At 32.6% G+C, this 12,319-nt stretch overlaps 1 protein-coding gene across 1 annotated transcript; it reads right to left on the bottom strand.

Moving 5' to 3' along the window:
* Positions 324-9,252, bottom strand: LOC18600271 (WD repeat-containing protein 48). Its single transcript, XM_007030617.2, has 19 exons — positions 9,050-9,252; positions 8,280-8,390; positions 7,319-7,477; positions 6,868-6,933; positions 6,671-6,760; positions 6,191-6,496; positions 5,935-6,032; positions 5,446-5,481; positions 5,221-5,341; positions 4,381-4,617; positions 3,882-3,977; positions 3,716-3,781; positions 3,529-3,567; positions 3,301-3,435; positions 2,841-3,202; positions 2,366-2,459; positions 1,631-1,819; positions 1,299-1,419; positions 324-915 (listed from the first exon to the last, which is right to left on the bottom strand). Exons 2-18 carry the CDS (start codon positions 8,376-8,378, stop codon positions 1,321-1,323), a joined length of 2,292 nt encoding a protein of 763 aa, XP_007030679.2. The 5' UTR covers positions 8,379-8,390; positions 9,050-9,252; the 3' UTR covers positions 324-915; positions 1,299-1,320.

Here is a 12,319-nt window from a genome sequence, read left to right as displayed (position 1 = left end):
CAAAAGCATTAACCCCAATGCAGAGGATGCATTGCAACAACTGGAAAGTGAGATCAAAGTCATCAGTTTACAACAGAGCAAGAATACTCTCTAAATCACTTGAAAGCAGCAAATTACAACTTGAATAAAAAAATAATAATAATAATGTAAGACAAATTGTACATATTTTTTTTAATTTCATTACAAATAAATAAATTAAAAGAATGCGATTTGAGCAGAACTTTTGAGAAGAAACAAACCAACTACATCAAATCCTCTTCCCTGAGTGTCTACTGGTAGATAAAGCATGGAATACGACTCGAAATCTAATCGACTATTAGAAGTAATCTAATGCAGTCATTAATATTTCATTTCTTGACTCAAAAAAATCTACTGAAAAATGTACGAGAAAGTTTTCTAGAAATATATGACTGATTTGATGCACAAATTAAAAGTCTTATTTCCAGAAGAGAAAAAAAAAATCAACTTCATAACAAGAGTTTCTATGACTAGGTATTGTACCCCACAATACAAATCTACAGAGCTTTCGACATCATATGCCTATTTTTTTTTTGTCCCAGAAAGTACCCAAATTTCTTTCAGCTAATTGTCCCCCGTAGTTACAAACTGTTCTGTCGCTTGCATTTCCACCCTACAGCTTCTTTCTGATGTATGGTAATATCATGCTCATCTTCACTAGAAAAAGACCAAAAATTTATGATAAGCATCCGCTCAACTATGAAAACATAACCATGATCCTCTTAAACAAAGACTGGAGAATGCCCCCAGATCGAAAACCAATCATCTTTCCAAATATACAAGGATCCCACAGATACTTCTGATCATGATAGGCAACCTCAGATGAGCCAATATAATTCCCAACACTTTACAAAAGCATGAGATCTCCATCCCAATATACTGAGACCAATCTGCAGCCTAACAGAGAAGAGAGGATACAGTTCAAACACTATTTAAGCTGATTGCTTACTACAGATATCCAATGCACAGAAATGGTCTAGAGAAAGTAATCAATGTTAATCTCAGATCAAAATGAAACAAACACTGATTCCATGTTAAATTGACAGAATTATAGGGGTAAATTTAATTACCAGCATGCTTCCTTTCTAACCAATTAACCAACCCCTCCCTCCCCTTTCCAAAACCAAAAACAAATAAACAAGAAAATAAATCCAATAAAAACAAGTTTCCTGCTTTTATCATGACAAATAATGTTCCCCAAAGGATATTCATTCACATATGTATTGTTCTGTTAAAAGTGATACAGGTAACTTAAGTAACATGCATAACTAGCCACTCACCTGCTCCCAGAAGTCAATGAAATCACCTGCCCTGTATCACTCTATAATTAAGTATCAAGTCCTCGGGTTTCTTCCATACGTAAGCTCGCACAGTAGCTAAGCTCATGTCTGGAGATAATACCTGGAACATAGAGTAGCAAACAAAACAAGAGGTCAGCATAGAATGATTGAACTTTGAACTAAACAAGTTAGTCTAAAACTATTTTACAAACACCACATAGGAAGGTTTATTTATTGGTACCACAAGATGAGGAACAAAACCAGAGCTTTGACAAAGAGATCTTAGGCTCTTAACCAATGTCATTGTAACATAAAACATGCCGTTCACTTGCCTGATTATTACACAAAATCTCAATAGAAGGCCGAAGCTTTTGCCAAGGCTTCAATCCAGACCGAAAAGATCCATCTCCAACTGCTGAATGCTGCAATTGTCCTCCAAGTCCAGGAGCAAATGTCCCATCGGTATTTACACTATCAATTGGTTTGTCAAGCACCATCTTTTCTATGACATAGTTGACAACCTACATAATCACAACAACGGAATGAATGTACATTATTATACCAGAAGACCCATAAATATTGATATACAAAATACAATTTAAAACAAGCTTTTCTGCATTAATATCAAGTTGGTGTCCAAAAAATTAATACATACATCATCTTCTGATAAACCAGTTATCAGCATCTGATATCCAAATTTTAAAAACCAGTGAAGAAAAGAAAATCTAACAAACCACAAAGGCATCTTGCTCTACTATATGAGTAAAAGAGCACTCAACAAAGCTAATTCAGAAGACTATTTCATTCTAATTCATTCCAATCTTGTTTTGGCTACAACAAAGTTAAAGGTCCTATCAATGTATATGTATACTAAAATAACATTTCCAGTAACCTAACATTGCTCTTTTGGCCCTTATGCTGTCCATGCTCCATATTATGAAATAGTATAGTGTATTAACCAAGTCTTCTAGGTCTATATACAGACAACGGTTGCTACTTTGTACAAATGCATGCCATGCAAAAGAAATTGTCTTTTGCAAGTTCTAAAGAAAACAAGACAGGCATACCTTATGTATTCTCAATATGCGAGGTGCACTTAACTTCCCCTGTGTGAGGATCTGAACGTTTGAACCTTCACATGGATGAAGGTAGAAGCTGCACCTACAAAATGAAAAGTGTTCATAAAGAGAGAGAGGGAGAAAAGGATGAAGGGACACCCTACTTAACACAAGATTAACAAGTTATATAATTATTCATATTCCAAATTTAGTGCAACTCAGTAAAGGAAGGACATTCTTTTCTAAATAAATAGAAATGCTGATGTCCACAAGAAAAATATCAAAGAATAAGGGCTAAAGGCACAACTAAAAGCATAGCAAATTACTGGACTTAATGACACTTCTTTAAGTTCAGGTCTGGGTAGCAAGCATATCCAAACAGAGGAAAACCAAAAAGCAGTTGAATGTATGCAGATTTCCTCGCAATCTTGTTATTTAAGATTTAATTAAGCAAAGGAAAGTTTAATGAGACCAAAGAAGTTACTTGGTATTTTCTCGTGGTGGTAGCCGATTATTTAATACACAATCCAAAACCCACCAAGGGAAGTCCTTCTCATCCTCGGTTCCATCCAATTCAGTAATTTTCTTTCTCCAAGGACCTCCTTGAGAACCCTCGGTGATAATTGAGGGAGGGGAAACTATAGAAAACTCGAAAGGAGGATACACCATAGAGTCATTTTCTGCATTTCCATCTACCTCAATTCTTGAATGAGGGAGACTTCTAGAAGTAATGTCTTTTCCTGTTAAAACATCTCCATTGGCTGAAGCCTGGGAGCCAAGTCTTTGCCTTCTTTTGGTCATCCAATGAGCCAATAGACCTTTAAGGGTTTCACGAGCTAGATTAACCTGCCAAAGACAAGTCCACAACAGATGCACATAATAATCACAGAATATTTCTCACAGATATCAGTGACTTAAATATTGCCACAATCAATGGAAAATACCTTATCATCCTCAGGTTTGCCAGTTATGTTCAGATCTGCAGAATACATCTCCGCAGAAAAGCATTGGGGTGTGTCCAAATGAACAGACAAGCTTCCAAGCCGGGTATCCACCGTGAACCATGCAGGAATGCTTACCTAGAGTGGTTTTAAGCAAAATCAACAGTAAATTCCAGAAAAAAAAATGCATTGTATTTAACTCATATAAATTCAAATTAATAGATATCGCACCATCTCAAACAACTGCTCCTTTTTCTCGTCAAATGAAACCTGGACATTGAAATTAAAGGAATGAATAAATGCATACAAATATAAACATACCCATCTAGAAGTGTGTCCACACCTGTAAGTGAAAAGAAAAGTGCAAACAACTTTCTACTCAGAACAATGAAAGAAAATGGGAAAAAATTTAGTTCACCTGTCCATAGTCCTCGATCACAACACCCCTGGTAATCTCCCAGAGCTTTACTGAACCAGCAGTATCCTGTTAAAGAGGCATAAACATCATTTATGCAAAAAAAACAATCTCCCAAAACAAAGTCTTTAAAACCAAAAGCAAGAAATATAAGTACTCCCACATTTACCTTAGTCAAGACATGCCTTCTGTTGTTTAAAATTTCATGCTGAACTATTGCTGGAGTTCCAGTAATGGTAAAGATTGGTTCTTTATAAACAGGAGTCTGAGAATGACCAAAAATGTCAGCGCATCAGTAAAGGGAGTGGGATAGAAATCAATATTAAACTCCATACAAAGCCAAACTTCAAAAGAAATATCCATAAAAGAGCATCATGATTAATCAAAAAAAAAATCTAATATTTGTTCTGTTTTCTTAGGCGTGGGTGAGCAAGGAACAAATGAAACAGAACCATTAATAAATCAATGAGCAGGCACCAAATTCACTACAATTCAAGTACCTAAAGGAAAGAAATGTTACCACAGTGCAGAGTTTAAGCATTTAAGAATACTTGACAAAAATTAATAAAGCAGAGAAAAAAAGGACTATGAGACAAAAATTCTCATAAACAAGGTAATTTGCTGTAAGCAAAAACATGTATAAACATAAAAATATACACTATACTTACTGGAGTAGACCCTTCTAAGGAAACTCTTGCCCTGGAAAAAGACAAGTTTCCAGCCAAGAAGGAACCACCTTTTTGAAAGATCTTCTGTGGATTTCGTCCTTCAGCAGGCCATCTATGAACTGAAGAATCTGTTGTTGCAACCCATATACTATCATCATGCAGTGCCAACTGCAAAATCGGGTGTTCCTTTGTGCAAAGCAAAAGACTCTCTCTTGTTGTCAAGTCTGTCAAATATAACTGATGTATGTACAAAAATAAGTAAAAGCTCAGAGTTAACGCTAAATATTAGAACTGACAACAAGGATGTCAAGAATTGTCAAGATTACATTCTAAGAAAATTTGGAAGTATGGCCTCCATTTAATGTTAAAATGATTCAAAAACTTATTTAAGCTAGAATAACATTATCAAGTCTAAAGAATTCTAGGAAAGAAGCCTATATTACTTATTCTTCTTCCTTACTCTCTTTTTTCCAGCATTGGTTTCAATCTCAAACCAACCTTGAACCCCTCCAACAAACCCCAACCCCACTCACATAAATTCATAATGAAATTAAACCCTTCACCCTTAATTTACCATCCACGACTACTGTTAACAGTACCAGCACAGCCCAGGATTGCTTTCTAAATCCTTTATTATTTCCATCCAATCGCAATCTATACCAAATATAAAACCCCTAATTATTCTTGTAATATCCCATCCTTCTATATCAATCAAGCCTGAATTAATAATCAGCCAATTATCCTAAAACAGCATAAATTTCTTCTCAAATTCTACATCAAAACACTTGCAAAAATGATAAAAATGTCCATTCAAAAGGTTTGGCATGAATATATACTTACAGAAAGATCTCTACCACCACTATAAACATGACTAAATGTTGGGGTGCTGGCAAGCGCCCAAACAGAATCTGTATGCACAGCATATGAATGCACACAACGTTGCTGACCAAGGTCCCATAGCCTACAAAATAAATTACGACCAGATGAAGGCAAGGTCTTAGATTCTTTATGGTTGAACATGGCACGTCATTAAACAACAGCAAAACAAATGCACAAATTATGTACCTGATCATAGAATCAGAGGACCCTGATAAACAATATCTGAAAGAATACAAAATGTCTGTCAAAAACTTCCCTAATAAAATAAACACAGCACAGAGGAGCACACAATCAAATAACAGAACTCACTAGCATTCAATCAGGGGAAGAACCCATCAGACCCCAATAAACTCCCGGATAAGTCCAAAGAAAAGTTAACCTAATTTCGCTTAAATGTGAACATCTACATCTATATGAAGCCATAACAAGGTTTAGTGTCCACACTTCAACTGCCCCTTTTGTTCTCAAAATATTTTTATCATAGGACAATTGGCAAAATTATCCAATCAACCAATCAGTTTATCCCACTACCACAGAATAGTTCAGCAGTTGCAAGAGAAAAATCAGATAACAAAATGTATCTTAAATGCATCTTAAAGCTCCATAATTGTAAAGACTCCAACACAAAATTTAACTCAGAACTAAGGAATACGGAGCTGAATCCATTGCACCAACCTGCCAGTAGAATCTAGAAGCAGAGTCCTAATGTTATCTGTATGCCCTCTAAGCTTCATAGTCTTTGACCCAGTTCTTGGGTCCCAAACTCGCACAACCTATACAAAAGTGGGACAGGAAATTAAGATTGCTACTGAAATTGTTAAATTCATCAAATGACTGACAACGGTAAAGATAAGACCATCTCTTGCAAGATGTCATACATAGAAACATGTTATTATTAGAAAAATTAAATTCAGTAAGAAGCAAAAACTACCTTCTCAGTCCCACCAGAGACCAGAAGGGTTCCACTATCATTCATTGCCAATGCATAGACTGACTCTTTATGGCCTTTGGCAGAGATGGGGACATAACCATGAGACTGAGCTGTGTGTGCAGTAATGCTGTTACTCGAGCTAATCGGTCGCAAACTTGACATTGGTATTGAATTCGCAGAACCATTGATACCATTGGAACAATCATCTTCCATTGCATCACTGGACTTTGAGAGTGGAGTAACCGCAGCTTCAATATCCCACACGAAGACTTCCCCACCAAGCCCCCCAGAGGCAACCACATTGGTCTAAAATAAACTAAAAAAGAATCAGAAAATGACTTCTAAAAGAATAATATCATACCTTGAAGTACAACTTATGCTGCCATATTAACCATGAAACTTAGATAGCAGTATTGCGCTGAAAGGAACCTTTCATCCATGCAGTTAATAAATCCACTAAAATTTTGACATAGAAATTACATTTTTTTCAGCTGCAGCTAGACATGTAACATAGTCTGAGTGTTGACGGAGAGTCCTGGTACAAGTTCCATCAGACAAGCAATTCCATGTCTGGTTTATCTCAAGGCAAAAGCAAATAAAAGAAAAGGTTAACAATTAAGGAGAAACTAGTCCAAAAGAGAACAGCCAAAGATAATGCATTAAGTAATTCTACAAACCTTCAAAGTGGTGTCAGATGAGCAGGAAACAAGTGTATTATCACCAACAATTACAGTATCATTTACCTGCATAACGAGGACATTGCTTTATTCTCAATCATAACTTAATGCATTCATAGAGCTATCTTATGTATGTGAGATAATTGGATAGTGAATTCCCCAAACTGAAGAAGATGATAAAACAGCTCTCAACATTCAAATTGACTATTGGTGTAATTGATGTGCACAAGAGAAATACGTGCTCTAGATTTTCCTTTCAGTGAGTTGGGTAGTTGGAAATTCATATTTGACAAAACATCAAGATATGGCATTCTAGTAAACCAAAAACAGAAAATAAATTAAAATTCTCACACCCTCCCCACCACAAATTAGCAATAGAAAGGTATCAGCTAAAGTACAAGGGTCATGCTGATAACCAAAAGTAAACAATCATGGGCAAAAAAGATGGTACCCAATCAACATGTGACTCAAATGTAGCAGAGCAAGTGGCCGCATCTTCACCCAATGCCCATCTCTTAAGTGTGCCATCACGACTTCCAGTGAAGAGATAGTTGCACCCATCAGACACAGACGATTTTAGCACAGCCAAACAATTTATGCCAGCACAATGCTGCACAACAATGTACCAAAGTCAAGAAACATCAGTTACCACACACATAATTAACTGAAAAAGTGGTTGATACAATCTAAGATAATGACTCTTTTTGAGAATATAAAGCAAAAGATTAGCAGAATATTCCAATTTGATTGTGAACATGATCTTATGTTAATGATGGATATATGGATAATGTAATAAAATAGTAACAGTGAACATAGACCTTTTTTTTTCATTTTAATTTGGTATAACATAAATCCTAAGCAGAAGAAGCACCCAAGTAATGACACCAACACAGCATTACCTTGGAGAAGGAAGTTCATGGGTTCCAACCCCAAATAGATTTCAAAGATGCCAAGTTTGTCAACAAAATAAGTCTAAAATAAACATTTCTAAGTCAATCCGATGAAAAGCACATATAGCATGGTCTACTAACTCTACACAAGGATACAAGCAAATACACAGGCATACCAATAATTATTCTATGGATAGTTAATAAATGTTAGTGCCCCCACATAGATGAATTCATATAAAAATAAACACAAGCTTCTACAATTTATATGTTAGCTACGATGGATTGCATGATAGAGATAAGAAAAGGCGTATTAATCTAAAAATGTGAAAACACCTATAATTTAAAATGACACATTGCAGTGAAAGATACAGAAAAACAAATTAGAATCCTAAAACAAATCAGAATATGAAAATTCCTCAGCTCTCCAAATCAAGGAAGACAACTTGTTCACTTCAAATAGCAAAAACAAAGGGGAAAATAATGAAAGGCTTAGATAAAGAGAAACCATTAAATCCACTTCACCTTTTTGTCATCGGTGTCATTCAATACATATGTCAGCCTCTTTTCTTTACGTGGGCGGTTAGAATTGGCATTGTTCCCTGCACTGCCCACTCGGTGCATTGCAGTGACCCCCTACATTAACAGTCAAATAAAAATTAAAAATGCTAGAACCCTTATATTTCATTGCTCGCTAAAAAATTGAATACTTGAGCACAATAGATTAAATTAGAGTAACCTATAATCTGCAATCAAAAATCAATTAAAAAACAAAAATACTGAAACGTACCAAAATAAACCAAAACTTTCTACTTTGACAGCTAATTAATATGTTTATAAAAAATATCTAAAAAGAATAAAAATCCTTCCACATAATTCTACAGAAACAGACTAAATCTTCACATAACTAAACTCTCATTAAAGCCAAATTTCCTCTCAAATAACATATACTCAACGCTTTGGCGTTTTAACAATCGCTACAAGCGCAACTATTGCTACTAACATTTAATTCTTTTTTCATCTTAATAGAACGCATAAATGCAATGAACTCATTGAAAATTCAAATAAAAATAATAAAATTCGACCATAATTATCAAAAACAGATCATTAATGTTAAATATAATAAAAAATTAATATTAGATTCAATAAATTATCAGGTACAAAAATTCTACTAAATACACAGAGAGGCAAACTCGAAATGATCGCCGAGAACACGCGTGGTCGACGATCGGAGCGAGAGAGAAAAGAAAAACAGAATGAGCAAAGAAGTGGAGAGAATAAGGCTTTGAACTTACAGGACAGTCGTCGTAGAAGAAATCGAACGGCGATGGAAAGGAATCGCTGACGAGAGAGAGCCGAGATTAAACCCTAGAAAATTTTGGTGCGTCGAAATTTGATTTTCGTTTTTGTTTTGAATTCTCTTTTTTTCCTTTGCTATCGAAAAGAGGGAAGAGAGCGAGAGAGAGATTTGGGGAAGAAAGGATCATGAACAAATAAAATAAAACTCTTCTCAAAAAAAAATGAAGGAGAAAGTGAACCTGAAAAGTCAAAAGACTAGGGAGAGCAGGGGGAGTGGGGGGAGTGGCTTATCGGTGTAGTGAAATTAGTATACACGACGTCGTTTGGAAAAAGCTCACTAAAAGAAAAAAAATATTATTAATTGATCTTTTTACTTTTAGCAAAAGTTATTTAAAGACCATTAATTTTTATTAAATGGTTTGTTGTTGACAAAGAAAATGCAAATAATTTATTATTTACATAATTATTTTTTTAAGACAAATTAGCCTTACTTTGGTTTTCAATAAAATTATCTTTTAACCAAATCATAATTTAATCAATATTATTACTTTTTCTATATTTTGATATAATGAAGCTAAAATCGAGAATTAGCATGAAATTCTACCTAGTTAAATTAATTGTAGTTTTTCTTTCACGACTCATCTTACTTATAAACTTAAATTCATCTTATCTTATTTAATATGAAATCTATAATATTCTTTCACACGATTATACAATACATTCATTGCATGCGTAAAAAAAAAAGCTCATTTGATCTAAACATAACTTAATTTAATATTTGTTAAAGATGATCTCATTTCAAAAATTAGATAAATTTGAATATCATTTGTCATGAATTAAAAAAAATTTTAAAAATTCTCTTTTATTATAAAAATCTTTAAGAAATACAAAATTAGATTTTATCTAATTAGAAAATATAAACGATTTTGTCACCATAAGCAAAAAAAAAGTCGAACGATTGATAAAAGAAGAAGAATTTTTACGTGGGAGAGGGGAAGGAAAAATGAGGAACCATGAAGTAAATAAAAGTGAAACAGTTATTAAATGCCCCCTTGACCGATTTTAAAGGCATGATGTTCTTTCAATTAGATTAATAATAAAAAATTAGCAGGGATGAAATATTAAAAAAATAGGAGACTTTTTTGGTTGATTGAGAATAAAAGTTAATTTAATTTAATTTATTTACATATATAACAAATAAATACTATTATCATAAAATTAAATATTGAAATATAAACAAAATTTAAAACACAAATAAAAAAAATGGAGTCAATTTTTTATGGTCCAAAGTAAAGACTCCCAACAAGAACTAGGTGAGATGTAGTGGGGCGAAATCTATTATTACAAAGCTGCAAAATTACATCCATCAATCTCATCTAGATGATAAATTGAATCTGTGACATAGGATTTGGGCACATGCTTTCTGTCCTACTCTACATAGTTTATAAGTAATTTTTAACCTTTTCGATAAATTTCATCTTATTTCTATTTTCTTTTTTTCATTGATAGGAGAAAAATATTATAGTATTATTAAGTATATTAATATCATACAATATGCTATGATATTAACGAAAATCGATACAAATTAACATGTCCAAATTATGATAAAATTTTTCAAATAGTCAAGGTTGTTTTTGTTTTTTTCTTTTATATATTTTTCTTTGTAATGATAACAAGATAATGTTTGGATTTTTTTCTTTTTTATTAGAAATTGTTTCATAATTTAAAATATATCTCAACAAGAAAAGTCAATAAAATCAATTGACTGTAACTTGATTTTTCTTTAATGAACAATTTACTCACATATATTAAAAATAATTGTACTTAAAACGTTTTTGGTTACAGTAAATGTAAAAGAATAAAAACCCCATAAATTAATTAATTAAACTCATTTTTTCGAAGAAAATTAATGTTCATCTGTAATTAAGTGAGATGGAAAAAAAATATGTTGAATGGAGTATAATACTAATACTAATTTAAAATTATATATCTATAATTTATATATATATTTATAATAACAAAGTAAAAGTCAAGCCATTAGAAAATTAAGCTACTATTATTGTAATTGAACGTGCCTAGAAGTTGTGCATGAAGCTTCCATCGTTTATGACTTGCAATTCTTGATTTAAGAATATTGGGGTGGAAATTGTAAATCTGTAACAAGGACCACTAATTATTTTTCTTTCTTTTTTTAATTGTAAAAAAAATTATATACTAATTATAGTATTTTTTTTCAATGGACTGAATACGCTTTAAATTTTGGGCTTTAAAACAATTGGATGATGGGCCAATTAACTTTGAAAATTAAAATCTGTTTAGCCCAACCCAAATTGGTAGCCTAACCCAAGTATGTATGTAAAATTATATTGATAAAGGATGAAGAATTTGAGATCAAAACTTTAATTTTTTTATTTTTTATTAAATTTTTAATTTTTTATTGTAAGTCAAAATTTTATTTTTATTTTAATTAATTGTGATTAGATAAAATGTCAATTATTTTTTTTACGCGATGTGATATTGATGTGTATGTATATTAATATGTATGTCATAATAAATAATGATGTGATATGTTGATAAATTACGATTATATAATTATATAATATTTTTGAATTTTACGTTAATATAAATCAATAAGTAACGTTTAGATTAATGACCAATAATTAATGTTAATAATAAAAATTTATATGATAAAAAAATGAGAATTTATTAGAATATTTTTAAATAGTTAAAGAGTTTTATAATTTTTTTAATTTATTTTTATAAAAAAATAAAAAATATTAATCAAATAGAATTTTAATTAATTTATATTATACGGGGATACCGGCCCTACTTATAATCATTCCTCATTGTAAGAGTCAGACCATTTGATCATGCAATGTAAGCTTAAAAATATTAAATATTTTACCATGGGGATTAAGAAATCAATATAAAAATTTTAATTCACTGGACATCCTAAAACAAAAATAGAATTGAGAAAATGGTATTCGGATTGGCTGTACTAGTTACTAACTAACGAGGCAGAGGAGTCGTATTTCTCAGACTAGGACCGTTAGGTGTAGTGGAAGAGGTAACTAGCTTTTCGTTCCACGATTCAAAGCCAAGTCTGTAGGTTCGATAGCGGAAGGCAAACCAAAACAAGGACAAGAGCAGTAGAATTTTGTTCCCGGAAACCTACAGAAGAAATGTTGAATTGCCCAGGTATTTTCTCTTCTCTATCTCTTCGATTCTGCTAATACTTTGTGGATTGAAGCGAGTCTGTCTCTAGG

This window comes from Theobroma cacao, chromosome 5 (genome assembly GCF_000208745.1).
Source record: "Theobroma cacao cultivar B97-61/B2 chromosome 5, Criollo_cocoa_genome_V2, whole genome shotgun sequence".
NCBI lineage: Eukaryota > Viridiplantae > Streptophyta > Magnoliopsida > Malvales > Malvaceae > Theobroma > Theobroma cacao.
The sequence above is the reverse complement of the archived record's forward strand: the minus strand, read 5'-3'. Positions and strand labels throughout refer to the sequence as shown.

Bases quoted from the DNA above. Each gene is read 5' to 3' on its own strand.
- LOC18600271 (XM_007030617.2), bottom strand. From the start codon at position 8,378: ATGCACCGAGTGGGCAGTGCAGGGAACAATGCCAATTCTAACCGCCCA. The intron at 7,478-8,279 runs GTGAAGTGGATT...ATTGTTGTGCAG, and splicing joins ATGACACCGATGACAAAAAG to CATTGTGCTGGCATAAATTG. The intron at 1,820-2,365 runs GTATGCCTGTCT...GTGATTATGTAG, and splicing joins GCATATTGAGAATACATAAG to GTTGTCAACTATGTCATAGA.